The 21,760-nt window shown below is 60.8% G+C and overlaps 1 protein-coding gene across 2 annotated transcripts in view; it reads left to right on the top strand.

Annotated features, from left to right (window-relative positions):
* CABIN1 (calcineurin binding protein 1) overlaps nucleotides 1-21,760 on the top strand; it is a 126,337-nt gene that overhangs the window by 81,487 nt on the left and 23,090 nt on the right. For both annotated transcript variants that reach the window (XM_036014866.1, XM_036014865.1), the window contains exon 29: nucleotides 586-699. In XM_036014866.1, the coding sequence (XP_035870759.1) occupies nucleotides 586-699 (114 nt within the window). The remainder of the gene's footprint in view (nucleotides 1-585; nucleotides 700-21,760) is intronic.

Below are 21,760 nucleotides of genomic sequence, written 5' to 3'. Positions count from 1 at the left end.
TCTGCCCCCAGTGCCACCTAGGCCAGCGGGCTCTTGTTCTTGCCCTGCCAGGTTCCACCAAGTGGCACCATTGCTCAGAGAGCACCCGCCCGAGCCCTTGGGCAGAAGCCCCTCCCCTGCAGGCATGCAGGCCGCTGGCATCCTGCAGAGCCCCGGTGAACGTGAGCCCGAACCCAAGCTGGCTGTCTTGCTGGCCGTGACAAGGAGCTCTACTGGTGTCCTGACAAGTCAGGACTGACCATTTGGGCTGGTGGGGGTCTCCTTACAGAAGGCGGGGCTCTAGGTCCATGCAGCAGCTTGACAAGGTTGGCAAGGTGGAGGGGTCCCTATCTGTGCCCTTTCTGAGGCCATGCTTTCCTGATTCAGCTGTGCTAGGCGAGAAATCAGTTCCAGAAATGCGCCCCTCAGCCAGATGATCAAAGCCAGCAGCCAGAGCTCCCTGGAGCGGCAGGATCAATGTTGGCAGGAGCTGCCACTCATCACCGCTTTGCCAATGCAGCCAGGAAGGAGGGGACTGCCTCCCTTCCCCGTGGGCGCCGTGAGCTGCCCACACACTCACTTCCAACCTACTTCTTGTTTCCCCAGAACCTCCAGTGGGCCCGCGACGTGTTGCTAGGCAGCAGTATCCCGTGGCAACAACTGCAGCACATGCCGGCACAGGGGCTCTTCTGCGAGAGGAACAAGACCAATTTCTTCAACGTGAGTACTTTGCCTTGTTGATTTCCAAAGCTGCTTGCTGCCACTGCTTTTCACCAAAGGCATGTGAATGGACCCCTGGGTGGGCGTTCCCAGGACCATGGGTCTGCGGCACCCTCAGAGGGCAGGCGGGGTGGTGCAGTCGAGAGTGCGCCAGACTCGGGAGTGGGTCCATGCATGCTGAGGGACTTCTGGTGTGGCACTGCCCCCTCCGGGTACCAGTTTGCCCATCTTTGGGGAGAAGCATGGTCAAGCTTGGCGTGTTCTCTGGAGCCCCAGGTATCCTGGGGCCATGGCAGGCAGTGGTGAGAAGGGCTCCAGGCCAATGGCCCAATTCCTCGAGAGCAGCTCCGTGTGCCCCTGTGTGGTCTGGGGCAGCTGGAAATTCTGACTGAAGCTGGGTCTGCTGCCTAAAAACAAGTTTGGCCCATTGCTGGGCTCTCAGTGCCCTTCCAGCCCTCACATTCCATGCAGAATGGAGACCCACTTCTCAGGTGGGACATGGCCCAGCACCAGGGCCCACCTGCCTCCTAGCCCCGAGAGCCCCTGGGACCTGCCTCTACCTGTTCCTTGTTCACTGTGTCCTGCACAGAGGCGGGCGTTCCTCCGTTCTCCACTCCTGAGTCCTCGCCGTCTCTCACTGCCTCTCTTTGGCAAGTCATGGGAACCCCCTGAGCTTTGGTTTCCTCTGTGTTTTCCGTGATTCCTTGTTACATGTAGAGGAGGACAGGTCTCAGGTCTAGCGGGGTGTGACAGCGGCTGGTTCTGGAAGCATATGGGCAGGTGAGGTCTCCACTGAGAGCTGGCTGGGTCGTGTGGCGTCTGGGTCCCTGGCTCTCGTCTCTCAGGCTGTGAGCTTCTGGGTGCCAGGTGGGGCTCTGGAGCCGAGAGCCCTGTGTCTGCCGGCTCTCTCTCCGTGGATATTCTACAGACAGGTGGTAGATGTGTCTCTCACTGACCTCCATGGGACCAAGGGCTTTGCAGCAAAGGAGAAGCTCCCTCCTACCCAGATGCCCAGGCCCCAGCCACTGCCCCATAGCGGCCTCTGTTCCTCGTCCTGCATGCGATGTGTCCTCCCGAGGGTGTCTGTCCATTTCTAAGCCAGTGTGCAGAGACACACGCAAAGGACAAAGTGCACATGCTTCTGCCCCTTGTTTTGTTTTGTTTTCACTTAATAGTGTGTGTTGGAAAGTGTTTTAGAACTGGCTTGTTCTTTTTAATAGCTGCATGGTGCTCCCAACATATGGACATCCCACAGTTTACCTACCCGTCCTCTGTGGGTGGGAGCTTGTGTTGTTTCCAGTCTTTCGTTATTACAAACGATGCTTTGTAACACATCTTTGTGTATATACATGGCAGTCCACTCGTGGGGTAAATTGCCATAGACAGTTTCTGGGTGAGAGGGTGGGGGTGCCCTCAAAGGTTTGGCGGACACCGCAGCCCCAGCCCACACCCCCGACCGTCAGTGCCGCTCTGCGCCTTCCAGCGCTCGCAGTCGCTCTTCCGGAGGTGAAGGCGCTGTTGTGCCTCACTCGTTATCAGTGGGACTAACTGGGACAGCTCGTTAGCAGTTTTCACGTCCTCTGTGCAGTTTCTACTCATGTTCCTTTTCCTGTTGGATTATCGGCCCTTTTCTTATTGACTTACAAGAATTCCTTATATATTAATGAAATGGGCCCTTGTCAGTGTTTTGCAGACTTTTCTTTTTGGCAGCTGCTAAACTAAAATTAGAGCCAGGAAGGTAGCTCAGTTTCCCTGAGCACCTGGGTGGCTCCCCTTATATAACCTGGGCTCCCACTACCTGCCCTAAGGAGTAAGTGAGTAAGTGCAGGGATCAAACAGATAATGGGGGAATGCCTCTAACTTGGGATCTGGCACGTGGCAGGGCTTCAAGAAAACAGTTTCCCTGCCCCCCCCCCCCCCCCCCGACCGTTGTTGGCGCTTTGCCCTCGAAGACTCTGCGGTGACCCCCAGCTGGTGTGGCTCATTTGGATGGGCGTCGTCTTACAAACCAGAAGGAGGGGGCATGTGCTTGGGTTGCATGTTCGTGGTCCCCATTTGGGGCACGTACAGAAGGCAACCAATTGATGTTTCTCTCCCTCTCTTTCTCCCTCCCTTACCTTCTCTCTGAAATAAAAAATAAAAATTAAAAGAAAGACTGGAAGTAGTCGTGTTGGAAGGAGAGACCCACATCCCTCTCTCCCTCGCAGTGAAGAGCACGGCCTTCCCGTGGGGTTAGGGGGCCGCACTGCAGGCACCTGCGCGCCGGGAGCATGTTAGGGCTGGCAGCGGGGCTCTCTGGGCCCCTTCCCCACTGGGCTCACTCCGGTGGTTTCCGGGGCCTTCCAAGCAGTGAGTCCTGTAGAAAGGCAGTCAGGCCGTGCCAGTGGGGAGGGAGGCCAGCTGAGGGCCGGTGGGCCTGGCACAGGGCCAGCCCTTCCCCCACAGCTGGAAGCCCCTACGTAAGGACGCGGGTTACACAGCCTGGACTGGTACTTTGGGTGTTTTGCCTTCTCTGGGTTAGCTCTGGGTTCCTCTGTACTTCCTAGTGGCCCTCTCCCAGCCCGAGTCCTGGACACTCTGCTTTCTTAGCTCTTCTCTTTGGAGGTGGGTTGGGGCTCCTTGTACTCCTTGGGCCTGAAAGGTTAACCTCTGGACAGAGGCGAGACACTCGCACCTTCATGTGTGAAGCACCTGCGAGATGAGCACTGCCAGCGGCTGGTGGCAAGATGGCCCTTGCCACACACATCCTGCCCTGTCCTTGCTGCTGCTGCAGGTGGCACTCCAGAGTGGACACCACTGGCTGGACCTTGCACCCTGCACATCAGAAAGTGTGACCCTGCACCCTCTCAGCTCATGAGTCTGTCCAGCAGATTTTACCAAGTGTGAGGTAGCCGTTTACTCCCTTGCTTATGGAGGCACGTTTAGGGCATCCCCTGGCTGACTGCTGCGGTGGGGCGGTGTCTCTGACAGCTGGGGCTGGAGTCAGGGTCGGTGGGCTGGTTCTGCTCCTGTCCAGGGTGCACGGGGGTTACTGCCCACCATGTGAACAGAGGCACAAGCGGTGGGCAGCCCCTGTGAGGAGATGCAAATGGGCAAGGGCAGGGTCCTTGGGTGCCCTGACCTGCCACACCCACCACCCTGGGCCACCCACGCTGCCCAGCTTTGCTGTCACACACCCATGGCGCTGTCTGGGTGTCCCCTCCAGCCTCGGGGCTCAGGCTGGGGGATCCTCCTGTTATTTTTCATGACACAGTGCAGACACACAGCAAAGCCCAGACCCCCGGCCAGCCCACCCGCAGGTGCTGTGCTCTTCTCAGAGGGACTTCCGTGAGTGGCAGGGCTTCCCTTTTTTTCCAGGTGTGTGTGTACATAATCAGACAAGTTTGTCATGCAGCTTTAAAAAATAGGCACGTGTGTATGTGTGGGAGGGGATGCTTTCTGGCAACTTGGTTTTGTCACTGGCACTAAATCTGGGAGAGTTTCCCTATGAGAAGTGCAGGCCGTCTCACTCCTTGCAGCTGCCACCAGTGACGCGTTGTGTGCTGGCCACAGCGCCCTTGGGTGGGCGCGCAGGTGCGGCCCGTCCTTGCGCTCACAAGCGGGGTGCAGCGGGCCTCCCTGTGCACGTGTCTCTGTGCCATCCCTGTGCTCCTCGTCCAGGCCCTGGCTCGTCCCGGCCTGGTTCGGAGGAGGGGCCCGCTGAGCGTTGGCGGATCGTTTCCGTTCGTGTCCTCTCCCTTAACAGATGGTCTGCACGCATGTCCTTCTGGTGCAGGCAGTGCTGGCCAGTGCCGGGCCCCTGCCGTAGGATGCTGGAAGGCTTGCGGTAGAGCCCCGCATGCAGGTCCCTTCATGCAAGGCCCTTATAGTGTGCTGTGGGGATGTGGGACAGACGGAGAGCCCTTGAGGAGTCTTGGTGGGCTGGAGGCGGGGCTTCTACTGGCAGGGTGGGTGCTGCTGGGCCAAGTGAAGGTGAGAGGAGGCCAGGGTTGGAGGCCCCCTCAGAGGAGCTCCTCCAGGCTGGCCGAGCCTCCATGGGGAGTGTGAAGGATGGGTGCTGGAGGGCAGGTGAGTACAGCGTGGGCCTTCCGTCAGCTTTCCTGACCAGAGCGTCTTTCACAGACAACCCCGCAGCAGCAGAGACGCTGCGTGCAGTGGGGCCCAGCAGTGCGGCCGGATGAGCATTTGAGAGAGAGAGGAATGAACTTGGTGCATTGCCGGTCCCACTGTTCCCAGCCGGACTGAGAGGGAATAGCTCCTCGCCCCGCCCTTTCCTCCCCCGTGGAAAATTGCTGCTTGTGGGTCACCTGCCGAGCAGGTTGGAGCTCTGGGCCGGGCCTTACACTCCAGAGCATGGGCCCCTGCCCCAGCCCTCTCCCACTGGGCAAAAGAGTTCAGTTTTTGCCAAAACAGAGCCCGAGTTGTTGGACATTGCTGTCGGAGGTCCATCTGCCCTCCCTGCCCTGGCAGGGCCTGGCCTGGGCCCTGGTGCCTGGCCTTCACAGTTCACAGCATTGGGGCAGGAAGAGGGGTGGGGACAGGGAAGGCATGGAGGCCGTGGTTGGGCCTGGGGGCATTAGGAAGACTTCTGAGACAGTGTCATCCCTGAAGGGAGCCAGGGGGCTCTCTCTCCCTGGGCAGAGGGGCCAGGAAAGCAGACACTAAACATAACTGGCTTGGTGGCTTATCTCTGAGTGTCCAGAAGCTTCCATGGCTTCCTGGTGCAGGTATGCACACCTCTGGGCAGGTGGACCCCTGGAGCTGGGCTGCTTTGGCCAGGGTGAACTTTTCTCCCTCCTGTAGTGGATGCAAAAATGTTCCCATAGTAACCAAGCTAGAGATGGCTCTTCCTCCTTCCCCAAAACGTTTGCTTATTTTAGCAAGCAGGTTTTTTTCTTGTTTCAACCCAGTTTCCAGCCACTGTGAAAGAAGCAAAGGGAGCTGAGGCCGGCTAGCATCGCTTCCTGTTTCTGGGGCTGTGCAAGCTGGCAGCGGCTGTGGCCTGCGTGTGAGGGAGAGGAGGGAGGGGCTTGTCTGCTGCGGCTCGGCTGCCCTGCCTCAGTGCCTCCGCAACAGCCACTCCTGCCCCCATGGGGGGGGGGGGCGTCTGCCTCTAGCACAGGGGACCAACCAGCTCTCGTCCTGAGGCACCTGAGAGCAGGTCCCTGGGCCCCAGGGTTACCGAGAAGAACACAGATTCTGGGCTGAGGCAGGCTCAGCTCTTGGCCACTCTGCCTCTTACTCAGCCCCACACCAGGGCACAGGGCTGGCCATAGGAAGGGAGGTCACAACAGGTGGATGGAAGTCCTCCGTACACACTTAGTACATCACGCAACTTGTCCTTAGGACCAGAAAGCAGCCTGCACAGAGCCTGACGGGCTCAGCTGTGGGTCCCAGCAGTGCGTTGGGACAGTGCTGGTATTGGAAGGGGTGTGGCTGGAGTCGGGGTGGTGGGAGCCCCAACTCTTGCCTGACTGGGGTCCTCCAGAGGCTCCAGGGCTGTCCTGGCTCAAGTGGGGCCACCTGAGATACAGACATAGCCTTCCCTGCTCGCCACGTGGACCCCTTACTATGCGGCCGGGCTTGGCTGCTGGTGCCTGTGGATATGCTCCTTCCTTCTTGGTCACAGCTGTGCAGGGCTCCGCATCTGCCCCTTGTCCCATAGCTTACCTACCTGCCCTCTTCCCAGCGGATTGGTGGCTCCCAGTTTCCCGCCAGTACAAAAATGCTACCTTCCCTGCTCTCCCTCCTCACCTGTGCACGTGTCCAGGACACGTGCATGGAGCTGGAGGCTGGGTTACTGGCCCTCTGCACCCCGGGCCTCCACACACTGCCAGACGGTTCTGCAGAGCTGAGCCTGGCTCCCTCCCCCAGCACTGTTCTGGCCCCTTCTGGCACTCAGAACGACAGACCACTTTCATTTTAGCCCGTCTGTGGGTGGCCAGGGAGTCTGAGCCCCTTCCCACACCTGTGGCCAGTCCCTTTGTCTGCCTGGGCCCTGGCGAGAACACCTACCTGGCAGCTACCACACAGGCCTGGTGGTTCTCTTTGTCATGACTGCATGGCTTATATTGATGATAGTTACAATTGTCACAGCCATCTTTGTTTAGCATTTGTGCTGTGCCATCCCCAGTTCTGGAGTGTGAGGGCTCACTGCGGGGCCCCGCCGTGAGAGGTAGGGCCCCTGCTCACTGGGAGGAAGGGCTGGTCTCTAATCCCTAAAGCCCCCGGCACCCATCCTTCCATTCTACTCTGACTTGCCCCCAGTTAGCTGTGTGACCTTGTGGGAGTACCACCCACCCACCACCACGCAGTAAGGAGATGCCAGGCATTAAGGAGAGGGCCTTTGCAGAGACTGGCAGGCAGCCCAGCCTCTGACCCTTGTGCATGGCCCAGCCCAAGATGGTGCCCATTGTGCAGGCCAGACCTCAGCCAGGGCTCCTCTGCCGATGGAGAGAGAGACCCTGTGGTCTAGATAGGCCAGTGGTGCCGGGAAGGGCACAGCCTCTGGTGCCCCAGGCAGACCTCATGTGGAAGAGCATTGCCATCACCTCCTGACGCATCCTCTGGCATGGTGCCCAGCAGGCAGGGTATGCCTGGTGACTGCGAGTCTCTTTCACTGTCCAGAGTTCCCTGGGACAAGGCACTCTCAGGGGCAGCAGCCTCAGAGCAAGGGGAACAGGCGTCATCCTGGCCTACGTGCCCCGGAACCCAGCCCTCGGGTGTGTGCCTGAGACAGCTGCCTCCCGTTGCAGGGCCAGGCTTGGCCCTTCCCTCCCAGCCCCTTTTGGGCCCCCAACAGGCACGGTGCTGGGGGCCTGTGGGAGCTGCCACCTCACTCACACCTACCCCAGAGCTGAGTCACTGACACCTGCCCCCGGACGCCAGCCCCACATTCAGGCTTTTGCAGGCAGACATCAGCAGAGCCCAAGGCACGGCCCGGGGATGAGGTGTTGGTTTCCACCCAGTTAATTACACGCCACGCCGTCTTAAACAGTGGCATCTCTGTGCTGTCTGCCCGCAGTAAGCCAGGCTCAGGAGCATCAGTGACGGTGGTGCCCCGCCTGGGCCGGGGGAGCCCCAGTGCGGCCCCTGTAGCTCTGCCTCTCTGGTCAGGGCTGGGAACTGTCTGGACAGGAAGTGCCCAGGTGGCAGCAGACTCACACCTTTCCTAAAGTTGGTGCCACCCACGTCACCTGCTCTCCACTCAGGACCGGTTTTAACTACTTCGCTGTCCACCCCTGCTTGCCCGCACCTCAAGGAGGGTGCCACACCACTCTTAACCCCTCTGTGTGCCATTGGCCCCATTTCATACAGGTCCCTGGAGCTGTGGTGCCTGGGCTGAGGTCCCACAACCAAGTTATGCTGCAGGAGGGATGCAATCCTCGCTGTCTAGTGCTGAAGCCTGTGGGTGGTGGCCGGCAGCCGCATGTGAGGGTGGGAAGCCAGGGACCCACTGACTCCTACCTTGGGATTGGCCCAGTCATTCCCAAGTAGGAGTGTTGCTCCAATGGCGGGATGGGAGGATGGCGTGGCAGTGAGCAGGGCCCATGGGCCTCTAGCCCTGCCTCCAGGTTGGTGGAAGACAGGGTCACATATAAACCAGAGTCACCCTTGGGGTCACACTACACTGTCAGCTGACTTGGGCACTGGGCCTGTGTGGGCATGGCCTTGAGTGGCTCTCGGGCTGGGTCATGCTACCTCTCTCTAGTAGCGCCCCCCAGGCCCCCCCAAGTGCTAGGGCTCTCGAGGCCAAGTGCAGCAACAGTGGAGGCTGCCACGCTGCCAGAGCAGCTGAGCCGGGCCCACCCGGCTCTGTGGGGCTGGGGAAGGGGCAGCCACAGCAGCAGTGGCAGCACTGGCCCGGTTGATGGCCTCGCCGGGAGCTCTGCTGCAGTGCCTCCTTGGGCTCCCCCAGCACATCGGTGAGGCTGAGGTACTGTTACCCCTCTCTGCTGGTGGGGAGTTGGTGGCAACAGGTGTCTCCAAAAGCCTTCTTCTGCCCTCTTCCACCAGGCCCATCAGAGGCTGGGCCCCTCCCCTTAGACAGCAGAGCCAGTGACCCTGTTTGCAGGTCCCGCTCCCAGGCTACTTCCTGGCTGACTCGGCTGCTCTGGGTTCTGGGGGAGGAGTGGACAGGCGCTTGCTGAGTGTGCTTCCACAGCAGCAGCTGCTGGCCAGGCCCGGCGGGAAGCTGGTTCTTTCAGACCTGCTCAAACATGGAGCAGAAGCTGAGAAAGTGGCCCGGATCTCACAGGTAGCAGTAGCCAGGCTGGGACTCAAATCCGGGTCTGACTCACTGCAAGGCCCATGCCCTTTCCCGCTATGTCGATGGATATGCAGGAGTCCCATCCAGTCCCTCTCTGCTCCATTAGTGATGTCTGCTGTGGGGGCATGGGGAGGGGTGGTAAGGGTGACAGACTGTCCTCACTCTCTATTCCCCTCCGTTAGAGGGTGGAGTCCCTTGCCCTTCTTTGCTCTGAGACTGTCTAGTGGCAAAACACTCTCTGCTTGGCCCTTGATCACTTTGGCGCATTTAGTCTTTCATTAAGCCATGAGAGGCCCAGTCTTGAGGGACACCCAGGTCCCTTGGTTAGGTGACCGGGTGAACAGCGGCTGTGGAAGTCCAGAGCGCATGGTGGGGTTGGGGTAGGACTGGGTAGATCAGGAAGATCACTGGCATGTGGGGATGTGGGTGGGTTTGTTGGAGTCCCAAGTCCCTCCACACTTGGGCCTCCCTTTTGGAACCTTGCCTGGCTGCCCACGGCCATTGGCCTCCCCCAGCCTTTTAAAGCATGCAGGCTGGGGACCATTTGCACGGAAGGGCTTCCCTCTGTGCTCCCCTCACACATTTTGTTTTTCTGCTCAGTGTCGATGTGTAGGCCCCCCCCCCCGCCCCCCACCCCCCTGCAAGCTCAGGCCACCTTCTTCTGACCCATTCAGTCCTGCCCTTGGCTGGCTGCCGCCAGCCCGTATCGGCCCCACTGAGCCCTGCCATTGCAGTCACTTTCGCAGGTGTGTTCTTTAAGACCCCTGGGCCCAAATAAGCCCCCACCCCTCCTGGAACTCAGACCCCATGACCTGAGGGGGAGCAGGGAGTGTGAGGAAGGCAGAGCAAGTGACTCTGGAGGAGGTACCTGCAGGCAGAGCAGGGATGGGCTTCCGAGCGCAGGGAGCAGCTTGAGGGCAGAGACGGGCGCTGCGTGCATGCGGCGGCACCAGGGCCGGGCACAGGGTGTGGACCTCCCCCGAGGGCAGAGGGGCCAGGGTGGAGGAGATCTTCCAGGCATCACTCTGTGACACAGATGTACGGGGGGTGGGGGGGTTCGGCTGGGGTAGGGCCAGGAGTGCTGCTGACCAGCCACTTCTTGGGGCCGCACCTCGCCCAGCAGCTCATTGAATCCTCATGACCCCTGACCTGCAGGTGGTGCCATTATCAGATGAGGAAACTGAGGCTTGGCCATACCACAGGTTTTCTGCCCCTGAAACGGCATCTAGACTCAGCAGCAATGTCAGCTTCTCAGGCAGGAATCAGCCTTAGAACCAGCTCAGGAGCAATGGACAGGCCCCAGAGACAGGCCGAGGAAGGACCAGGGCATCTGTGGGATGATGGGCAGGGCTGTGAGGGTGAGGACTATGGGGGACGGGCGTGGGGGTGGACCCAGGGAGCCTGGCCTGGTGTTCAGCTTTGCGCCAGTGCACCAGGGCCACCATCCCATGGGCCCCTGGTGTGGGGCCAGGGTCTGTGTGTGCCTGTGGGCCGCCGAAGGGCCACTGCCCGCCATCCCACTGTCCCCCCGCTGTGGCCTCAGTTCCTGTGCACCGTCTTCTGGTTCTCAGAAGAAACCGCCTCGGGTTTATTGTGGCCATTCATCTAGGTGACCAGGGTACCTAGTTACCAATGGGGACGGACAGTCACTCCCCTGGCCATTGAGGAAAGGGGCTCAGCCTCTCCTCCTGGGCCCGCCATTGGTGGCGGTGACTGTGGCAGGTGACCCAGACTCCTGCTCTCCTCTTCAGTAAGACCCCAGTCCTGCCGCAGCGAGGTTCGAGGAAACCCAGTGACGTCACAGCGGGAATCGGAGGACAGGAAAGAAGGGAGAAACTTTAAATTGAGGAAAGAGGAGTCCTCGGCTGTAGTAGGAACTGCCGTGCCAGCGCTATTTTCAGCCTCACTGAGATGATCTACGGGCTAGTCGCAGAAGCAGAGTAAACAAAAGAATCATTTCAAGTTCTCCAGGGAAAACAGGTCCAGTTTTTAAGTCTTAAAAAGGTTAGCAAACTTGTGTGGCTTCTTAACTTACACCCAGACTCTCTTGCCTTCCCCGTCCTGGGCTCTGCAAGCCTCGGTAACCCTCCGATTCCAGCTTGCTAGGGTCGGTGTGGCCGGAAGCAGGTGTCTGAGGCCTTCTCTCCCGGGTCCCTGCCTCCCTGTCCGTGGGGACGGTGTGAGCCCAGAGGCAGCAGGTGGGGAAGGGCTGATTCCCGTCCTGGAAGCTGTGGTGCGTCCTCACCCAAGGGGCCAGCAGGAAGCATGCAGTGGGAACGAGGCAGGGCTGGGCCCTGACAGAACCACAGCACAGCCAGGACCCCCGCCCGAGCCAAGCCACCCCCACTCACACCCAGAGTTAAACAAACAAATGCAAGCAGCCTTAGATGGTCGCCTGGGCATGCATTCTTCTCCGGCCACAGGAAACAGTGTCCCCTCTGCAGGTGCGGGTTCACCGCTGCACTACGTGGTCCCGCAGGGGCGTGCAGAAGCCCCTGCAGTCGGCACAGACCTGACTTGCTCTGGGTCACGCAGCCCGTAAATGGCAGAGCCCAACCTGCAGCCCAGGCCGGGACCCCACATCCTGCAGGCAGCCTCCATGCCAGAGTTTCTGGCCAGCCCAGGGGGCCCTGGCAGCGTCTGTGTACACCAGGGTGCTGGTCAGGAGCTCTCTGTTTAACATTCCTGAAGAGGAGAACATTTTTCAGGGCGGACTGCTTTTCCCACTTCAGGTTTTTTCAGAGGCTCGCTCTTGTAGTAAGTGTCCCTGCCATGTCTTTCTGAGGCATACACCTAACAGACTCAGCTTGGACAGGGTCCTCTGAGCTCCATCCTCCTTGGATACCACCCCAGGTTCCCCATGTGGAGGGGCAGCACCCCGAGAGCACAGTGGGAGGCTCATTTCCGGGAGGAGGGAGAAGGCACGGGGCCTTCTGGGAGGCTTTGGGCAGCGGAGTAGGGCAGGCAGCCCACTCAGACCAAGGACTAAGGACGGTTAGGAGCCACAGGAGAGAGAGGCGGCAGGAGGGCTGTGGCTGCTGAGGCAGCAGGCCCTGGGGCAGGGGGGCGGGGGCTATGGGTGCCCCATCTCAAGGCCAGGAGTAAGAGGGGCCCCCCTGCCACGCCCTTGCTATGGCAGTCACTAGGAAATGTGCCCTTTGGGAAGGAGAAGGCCTGGCAATGCCAGTCTCTGCTCTGCTCACTCAGCCCAGTGTGGGTCCTCCCTCTACCCCCACCCCCCAGCTTGCGGGAGGCAATGGGTGCAGCCTGGCTCCTGAGCGGAGGTGGGAAGGAGTGTCAGTGGGCGGGCCTCTGCCGAGGGGAGGGGGCCACAGGGCTCGTTTCCATGCACAGAATCTCGGGGATGGCAGGCACCTTCCCCATACTCTTCCGTTTACTCCGCCCGAGGCCCCATGACGCCCATCTCACGGTGAGCAAGCCGAAGTGACAGTGCTGGCGGCACAGGCCCAGGGTCACTCAGCCCGTGAGGAGAAGAGCTAGGATTCCCGCCCCAGAGCCGGGCAGTGGAGAGCAGGCCTGCACCTGTCCCCATCCCCACCTGCACCCAGCCTACAGGATTCAAGATCACAGCCCAAGCAGAGTTCACGCTGCTGTGGCTACCCACCTCTGCCCCGGGCCATGTCCTGGTCAGCTGGCCCCATCCAAACCCAGCCAGAAGGAGGCGCATTCCATTACCCTGTGTGCAGATGAGGAAACTGAGGGGGCGAGTTCTGGTCCACTGAGCCAGGGTGTAGGAGTGCTGTGTCCTCTGCAAGGTGCCACTCGGCCACTCAGGCTCAGTCTCATCTGTAGTGTGGGAGACAGGGGCATCCAGCATGTGGCACCCAAGAGCCCCGTGGTCCCAGCACTGCTGAGGTGGCCATGAGCGCACACGTATGATTCCCAAGGAGCAGCCTGGTACAGTGAGGATGTGGCCTGCTATGGGCATGCCCCCAACAGTGTGAGTAACCGCCACCCCCCCCCTCGCCGCCCCGTCCTGGGAAGTCAGGCAGGGTCCCCAGGTCATTCAGGAGGGACCATCCTGCTGTGCCTGACACTTGCCATAGTACTGGTGACTGGTAGGCTGTTGTCCCCCTTTAACAGTCCCATTGTGCCTCCAGAAAACCCGCCTGGACAATAAAAACAGCTGTACCTTCCCTCCCCCACCAGAAAAGATTCTGGGTGTGGGGGTGGCAGGGGTAGAGAGCAGCTGAGGGTCTCAAAGGGGTCTGGCAACAAGGTTGGGGACAAAGGGGAGGGCAGAGTGTGTTGGGTCACCTTTGTTACCCATCCACCCTGGACTTCTGCCCCTTGGTCTTCCCTTTCTACACAATTTACCTCTCCTTCCTTGCCGAGGCTTCCTGGGTGTCCCCTTGGCAGGGCATCGGTGGCCCCAGGGATGTTCAGAGAGGCAGCCCTCGGCCACCCTGCGGCACCCTAAGCTAGAGTGGAAGCCCCCAAGGGAGGGTGGGTTCCCCAAGGGGAGTGTAGCCGTGGGAGCCCGGGTCGGGGCCCAGCGGTGGACACGGCTGCAGTTGTCCGAGAACATCTCCGATCGGTCACGGGGCCGGCAGAGTTTAGTCCTCTTGTTGGCTTCCTGGTCCCAGCCCCACATGACCTCAGTTTTCCCATCTCCAAAGGTGGGCCAGTGGTTTTCCAGCGCTTTTTCCAAAAGAACCCGTTCTCACTGCCCTCCCGGAAACCTGAAAGGACAGCCACTCCCGCAGAGGCAGGAAGGGCGGGGCCCAGCTGCTGCGGCTGTGCCCCCTGCCCACCCAGGCTCCCTGGGAAGAGGGGCGTGAGCCCGGGAGAGGCTGTGGGGGTCTCCTGTCTGTCCCCACTCCGCCGCACAGACAAGGCTGCCCGAGGTCATCGGCTAGGCCTTCCTTCTCGAGTGGCTTTGTCCTGGGAATTTGTCTCTCTCCCTCTTTTTTTCTACTTTTCCTATTTGGAAAGTTTGACCAAGTTGCTTCTGAGAGAACAGCATCGGGTTTGAAATCCAAACCAGAGCTTTGGGCTCCAGGAGCTCCTGCCTGGTTTCCATAGAGATGGGTTGTGGACTCCCTCCCACACGTGGGTCTCCCATGCTCCGCCTTGCTCTGCTGGTGTGCCCTGTCCCCGTGCTTACCCTCAGCCACCTGTGAGCCTCAAGAGGTGCCCCCTGGCCAACCCCAGGCCCTGCTCCGTGCCTGGTTCTGCCCAGACAACTGGGTGACTTGGGCAAGCCAGTCGGTATTTATAAGGCTCAGTTTCTTCGTCTGCAAAGTGGGGCTGACCAGGTACCTCACGTGGTTCTTGGGGACCACAGGAGAAAACCAGCACATGCCCTGGGGCCATTGTGTCCAGGAGGGGTGGGGAGAGCCCTGCAGAAGGAGGAGGGAGAGGCCAGCTCTGGGCTGCCCGGGAAGGGGCCTTGTGGGTAAGGGCACGTGAGTGACAGGCCTACAGGGGTCAGGGAGGAGGGGGTGCGGTGGCTCGGGGTCAGTTCAGAAGGCCCTTTGAAGGACATGTAGGAATTTGGTTGGTTAGAAACACAAATTTTGCAACGCTGATCTCTTAATACAAGAATTCTAAAATTGGGGTATGCAACAGGTGGACCTCCCCTCGAGGAGCTTTCCGCGAACCCCAGCGGTGACTGGTGGCGGCAGACTCAGACTGTCCGGCAGCAGGGGCATGTGGCAGGCACTGGCAGCCCGGCCCCATGGCTCAGCGCCGGGCTTTTTGTCATCCACCTGGCCCTACTCGGGACGGGAGGAGAGCTTGGGGCTCCAGGCCGTGCCGCAGCTCAGGCCCAGGGTCCTCCAGCTCCTTGTGTATGGAATGAACCTGGCCGTGACTCCAGGGCTAGAGACCCAACAAGGCTGTGTTGTGGAGTCCCTTGAAATGGAAAGCTGGCCCCCAAGGGCTGCAGATGGGGAACCCTCTCCTGGGAAGCAGGAGGTAGTAGCTGTGCTCAGGGGCCCAGGGAGCACTCAGAGGGCGGGCTCAGAGCCCGCAGCGCTGAGCTCCACTTCCGAGTGAGGTTGGGTGTGAGTACCCACCCCCGGCCCTGGCCCAGCACCCTGAGTGTATTAGTTACTACATGAGCCTCAGGGTGTGTGGGTGCAGGAGGGGGTGTCTACCAGCTTCAGCAATGGGAAGTCGGGAGGTGGTCAGGAACGCTCCTGAAGGCCTGGACTGACCTTGAAATTGGCCAGATTGTAGACAGACGAGGGATAACCTAGGGAGGCAGTGTGGGATGTCATCACAGGCTAGAGGCAGGTGATGGTGGAGAAGGTGGGCCCGTCTCAAGGGTCACCCGCATGCATGGTCAGCAGGCCGGATCTGTTCTGCAGCAGCAGAGCCACCTCAGGGATCCAGGTTGGTGTGCTGTGGTCGAGCTGGGAGCTCTCAGAGCGGTGGGCTGCACAGCGCGAAGGTCAGGCCTGGGGAGAGGCCAGGGCGAAACAGGTTGTAGAGGTTGTTGGTTAGGACCAAGAGGATCCTGTGTCTAAAGGTGCCAGAGGGGAGCCTGGGGAGGGTATGCTCTGGCCACAGAGCAGTCAGACGTACTCTGGCTGCAGCTCAGTGTGGCTCTGCTTGTGGGAGCGCGCTGTGTTTGCAGTTAGACCCGCGCCGATGTCTGTCTCGGGCCAGCCCGGGCATCCTGCGGATGTGGGAGCCTCCCTGAACAGGTAACCCCACTCCTGGGGGATGGAGCCCATCCTGTTCCCTTGCCATGGGGGTGCAGGGCTCCCATGCCGTAAGGGGCTGCACATCGCTGTAGAGGGAGTGGGGTGCTGTGTCTGGGTCGTGTCTTCTGGTCACTTCTCAAATTCATTCCTCTGGTTCAGGGACACCTCTGCAGATTGGGGACTGAGTCCTGCCCCGCCAGGCAAGCCTACGTGAGTTTGCTCCCCTTCTGATGCCGCACACCAGACTGGAAGGGCGTCTCCCTGTGGCTGTCAGGGGGCAGGAAGAGGTGGTGGGTGTGGGCCTGCTTGGGGTCCTGCCACCCCACTGAAAGATCCCGTGTGAGTCGTCCAGGGACGGCCCTGTCACCACTCATGTCCTGAACTGTGGTCCCATCACTCCCCCGACTACTTAGTAGGCCAGCCAGAGAGACCAGAGCCCCCTCTCCACCAAGTTCCCCAAGGCCATTCATTAGGGACCCGGGGTCAGGTGACAGATGGACTGCCCTAGTTTTCTCAATGTGCATGTCAGGCCTGGCTTTTCTAGAATGTGGGGCTCCCCTCCGGAGATGAAACAGAAGCAGCTCAGCTGTCCTGCAGAGTGGACTATTCTAGAAGCCTAGATGGCAGCTCTCATTTCCAACCCTGTTGTGGGGGTAGGCTTAGAGGAACCCAGCGTCAGCATCCAAGGAGGCTCCCGTGGGCCTATCAGACTACATCCCGAGTGCCAGCTCCACCCCAAGAGGCCCTGGGGCCTGTCGGCCTCCCTTCCCTGCTCCGTCTGCGCCCCTGCAGCCCCTCTCTCCACCGAGGCCACGTGCCACTCCGTCACACCCACTAAGTTCCCGTTGCCCTCCACATGGTCTTGTTGGTGGTCCCTAGTTATAACAGGCCCCCCACCTGTTTCTCCTGTTCTACCCTGTCTCCCTATGTGTTGTGGGGAAATCCCAGTCCCTCAGCATCCAACCCTGACACCTGCTGCTTCTTCCCCAGGAAGCTGCCCTGTCCCCTGTCCCTTGTCCTCGTCCTTGTGTCCCTCCCTCTGTGGCCAGCTCTGCATTTGACTTCTAAGCTGGGCTGGGAGTGCCAGGTAAGCTGAGCTGATGTGGGCTGTGGCTGCATCGGTGCCCGCCCACAAGAGCCCTGGCATCTGTGACCCAGACCCCCTCTGCCTTGTGATGGCTTGGGGATGTGGGCACAACCCTCTCGGGGCATCCCTTTCCGCCCTCTGGGAGCGTGCCGGTCCCCTGGAGCTGAGCATGGCGTGGGCACAGCTGTCTGCCGAGGTGAATGCTGTCCTAGACGGAGGGACAGGGATCCTTGCGTCGAGCCTGGCTGTGCTTCCCAGGGCGGGCAGGTCATTGCCCTGACCCACCTGTGTTCTCACTCACGGGTAGAACAGGCTAGAATAGCTGGACTCGCTGACTTCAAAGGCACCATGCAGCTACAGAGCGCAGTCTGGATGATTTCTGAGAACGAGACAACCTAGCCTGTGAGAAGGAAGTAGGGCGGTAGCTGGGGGTCTGTGTGCCTGGTGAGGAGGGGCGTGTTTCACTGTCTCAGCGGCCAGGGAAGGAAAGGAAGCTGGCCAGGTAGGACTGTGAGGCCCAGTGGTCTCCGGCTGGTGCACTGTCAGCAAAGAAGCATGTCCCACAGCGGGGAGGCAGGCGAGGAGTGGCAAGGCATGCGCCTCCCAATTAGCTGGCAGCTCAGAGCGCCAAGGCAGAAAATCCAGACTGTTAACTCCAAGAAACGTTCTTGCCATCTAAAAGGCAGCATTGATCTCAGCCCTGGGGAAGACTGGGGTGAGGACAGGTGGGGACAGAGGTAGCAGTCGGCAGAAGGGAACCAGGAGCGACCTGTAGGTCTGCGTTGGCTCAGGTCTTGAGAAGGGATGGCTGCAGAGGGCCACTGGGGCTGGGTCGTCCTCGTGACTGCTCAGCCAGCTGCACCATGGGCAGCAGCCCAGCCCTGGGGTCTGGGCCTTGGCTTCACAGGGCCACGAGCCCACCTCTGCCTGGGGCGGTGGCCTGTGGGGTGCTTACCCTCCCCAGCCACATGAGCCAAAGGCCAAGTGCACATTTTCAAGGGGACTGTGCTTTCAGGGTGGCCAGGAGAGGCATGAGCAGGGCTCCCTCTGCCCTCTCTGCCAGTCTACCTCAGGCAGGGGTTTGGGGACATGTACACATTCATCCCCGTTATTCTGGGTTCCACACCCAGGTCCGTGGCATGCCTCTTGACCTTGGAGTCTGCCACTCGGTGGTAGCACTGGATGTCAGCATCTGCCCCACCGCCAGTGTTCATCCTTCTCTGCTTCTCTCTTGACACCGACACCTTGGGATAGTTTGGACTTCGCCCTCTGACCCCACTCACCCTCCTTGCCCCATCTGCCCCTGCCAGGGGCTACGCACATACACCAGGCTTTGGTCGTCCGGTCTTGCTTTCTTTGGTCCCTCTCCTGGGCTCCCGGGTCGCCATCCCCCATCTCCCTCTCTGCAGACACCCACAGGAGCTCATGTGCATCGGGGAGGCCAGGCCCAAATCCTTAGAGCAGCAGGCAGTGTGCCCTTCAGGGGCAGCTGCGGTGTAGAGATGCACAGGGTGGCCGGGCTGGGGCTGCAAGAAGAAGCTGCCTGTCCACCTTCCCAATGTAGACGTGGGTGAAGCCCTGGCCAGCCTGCTTCCCCGCTGCTTCCAGGGGACGCTGGTGGACAACAGCTGAGGATGTGAAGGATCAAGACTTCCCACGACTGGCCCTGTCCCTTGGGGCTGACGAGGAGGGCAAGGAGCAGAGAGAGCAAGGCCCTGCAGGTAGTGAGGGCTGCCCAGGGTGAAGGCGATGGGAGGAAGGCCTAGGCTATGGGCAGAGGGCAGGAGGAGGGGCTGTTTTCTTCCTCAACTCAGCCTGGCCACCTCCACCTCCTGGCCCCCAGCCCCCTCCCATCCAGAAGAGGTCAGCAAGCAAGGCCCTGGGTTGGGGGGGTTCTCTCTGGGCCAACCACCTGTTGCCCTTGCTACCGTCTTCTCCCTCTCTGTGGCGATTCCTCTGTTCCGGAGCGGGAGCAAGCAGAGGAGTCTGCCAGGGAAAGCCCCCATGGTGACCAGGTGACATCCTCGCCCTCGGGACATTTTTCTTAGGATTGTTGAAATCTGCTCTGGGAAGTTGAAGGTCGGATGTCCCTCTGAGGCCATGGGCTCCCTGATGGTGTGGGGCTCATCCTGCCTGAGAGTAAGGGGGCTTCTCAGCAGCCCAGGCCAGTCTGAGCCCGGGGCCCTGCCCCCACCTCTAGCAGCAGCCCCCCTCCCTAGGCCGAGCCCAAGCTCAGGGAGTTCCTGGGCTCTCGGCTGTAACTAGGCCAGTGAGCAAGAGCAATGCTGGAGCGTGTGGCTGGGGATACCCCCAACTCCTGACTACCCGGAGCAACCAGCTCACAGGTTAGACCAGCCCCACCCTGCCCACTGGGGCTCCTGCTGGCCTGTGAGCGAGTGTGGCCAGGGTGGTCTGGCCTCCTGGATCCCCAGGGCTTTAGACCACTACAGGGGCCTCTGACCCCTTAGGCCTTCAGGGGTGGCCCTGAGGTGAGCGAGTGGCTGTGTCTTCTGGACAGCATCAGAGCTTGTGTCCTGGATGTCCAGGTGTCCTGTGGGCGATTGGTACCCATAGGGCTCTCTAGCATACGGTGTGACAAGTCCCAAAAGAGGTGCAGGATCTTCCAGGTTCAAAGAATTTTCGAGGCTCTGGGATGTCCAGGCCCAAGTGTCTACTTTCACTGCACTCCTATGTGACCCCACAGGGGCTCCCGGAGTGCCAAGGAATGCTGCCCCCTGGGGTCAGGGAGAGTCACCGGACCCTCCCTGTCCTAGGCCTGTCAGCTAGAGATGGAGACGCCCGTGTCCTGGGGCTCTGGATGGCTCTGGCACACACTGGGCTCGGGGTACCGGGCACCCTGTGGTGCTGGGAGCAGGGCCGAGGAGGCTGGAAACTGGCAGGAGCAGACCTTCTCCCAGGGAGGTCCCCTCAGAGGCTGGGCTCAGTGGTGACCTGGCACAGAACCCCTGAGCTCCCCTCACACACCACGGGCCTCCCTCCTGCCGTGACAGACACGACCCACAACCCTGGGCTGCCCCAGCCCACCCTAGCTCTGCTCCCCCAAGCTCTGGGTGTGAGGGCTCATGTGCTGCAGGCTCGTGGCAGCTCGGGGGCTGCCAAGGATCAGACCTGGAGGCCTCCTGGGTGCAGGGGCTGGCTCTTGGAGGCACACGGTCAGCGCGGACCGTGTCTTCCTGGCCCAGGTGTGATGGGCACGTGTGCTCAGCTTCCTGCGGTCTGACTCTGTCTTAGAGGAAGTGGATAAGGTATGAAATGAGGTCACGAGCTGCGTGAGGCATAGGTGTTGCGTGTCTGCTCCTGCCCTGGGGACAGCCAGGAGGAATGGCAGCTGTGGAGCTGTGCAGGCCTGGGGTGAACCCTGGCCAGATGGGCCGTACTGCTGTGTGACTTTGAGCCTGTGCCCAGTGCTCTGACCCATCCCCACATGTGGGTGAGGAGCTGTTGTGACTTGAGTGACAGGCAGCTTTATAACTCCTGCCCTGAGACCCTGCCCGCAGGGAGCATTCAGCTGGAGCCCCCGTTTTCCTCACACAACTTCCGGTGGCCTGTCCTCCTGCTCATTTCCTCAGTACCTCTTGGAGCCTGGCCTGCTTCTTCCAGCACCTGGCAGGGAGTGGTCGTCATCCTCCAGGGGGTGCTGGGACACCACCTCTGTGTCCCAGGAGGAGGGCAAAGAGTGCAACGTCGTGACCCGGCTAAAGGATGAGGGTAGACCTTGGCTGATAGGCACTGGGGGCACCTGGCAAGGGTGCGTGGCAAACCTCAGAACGCCAGTGGGCTGGAGCCAGCCTGGTGTAAGACATGGGAAGATGTCACCTAGACAAGTGCCACCAGGATAGGGGCCAAGTAGATCTGAAGCCTCTGGGTGTGTGGGAGGGAGGAGGGAGCGAGGAGCTTGTGGTGCCGAGGCGGTGAGAGAGAGACTTGTGTGGGGCTTGGTGCCCGGCTAGGGCTGGGGGCAGCATCTCTGCATCCAGCCAGGCCCGCCTTCGCTCGGCCCTTCTGAGCTGGGATGGGAGGCGCAGACGGCATTTGCTGAGCAGTCCCGGCGCAGCCTGCCCCACAGGAAATTGTGGAGGAAAGTGTTGTGTACACACTGAAGCCGTGGGTGCTGGGAGATTGGCCCGCTTGCTCTTGGGTGAGACTTTTCCCTTCTGAGCCCATTCTTCATTTGCGGGGGGGGGGGGGGGGGGGGGGGGGGGAGGGGGCGGGCACGTACCTCCTTCCTGGGTCAGCAGAGCAGAAGTGCAGGACAGCAGCCCTCCCCACACTGTACTTGAAGCTGCCCCAAGCTGAGAGGGAGGGGTGCTGCTCCTGTTTTGGGAATGCAGAGTCTGAGGGCGGAGTCCTGAGGCTACCTGGTTTCTGCCCAGCCCCACGGCTCTCACCCCTTGGCCCCACGCCTTCTCCTCACGGCCTCACAGCACAGCTGGAAAACGAGGCCCCTTTCAGCTGTCCAACCCACTGGGGAACTGCCACAGCATCTCTGATCTGCCCTACCCCCCTCTCTGACGAAGTAGTCTTTTACTTAAAAAGTCTTCACTCCACCTTCCACTGGAGCAGCAAAGACAGCTCGCAGTGGCTACATGCCTTCTCTGCCCCCTGCACACCCACACCTCTGCCCTCCACAGGGCCCTCCTGGCACAACTCCAGGGGGCGCCATTCACATAACTAATCGCGTGCAGGGTGAGGACAGCCCCGGCCAGCGTGTGGTTGGCCGCTGCCAGCCCAGCCCTCTGCACCCCTGGCCACCCCTACACGGCTCTGTCCAGCCTCACCGTAAGCGGCCCACTGCTGCCGCCGCGCAGGCAGCTGAGCTATGGAGGATTGGCCGACAAAAGTCAGTTGTGCTGCTGGGCCCGCTTCCAGGCCGAGCGAGAGCCCGCGCCCCGTCCAGCTCTACCCGCCCCGCCCCGGCCCGCTGCGAGTGAGCCTCCGCGGCCATGGCCCAGCGCCCGCACTAGCTCCGCTGCACAGATGCCACAGCGGAGCCAGCGGGTAGGAACTTGC

This window comes from Phyllostomus discolor, chromosome 13, assembly GCF_004126475.2.
Source record: "Phyllostomus discolor isolate MPI-MPIP mPhyDis1 chromosome 13, mPhyDis1.pri.v3, whole genome shotgun sequence".
In the NCBI taxonomy this organism is placed as follows: domain Eukaryota; kingdom Metazoa; phylum Chordata; class Mammalia; order Chiroptera; family Phyllostomidae; genus Phyllostomus; species Phyllostomus discolor.
Note: the sequence above shows the minus strand (reverse complement) of the source record. Positions and strands in the feature narration are given on the sequence as shown.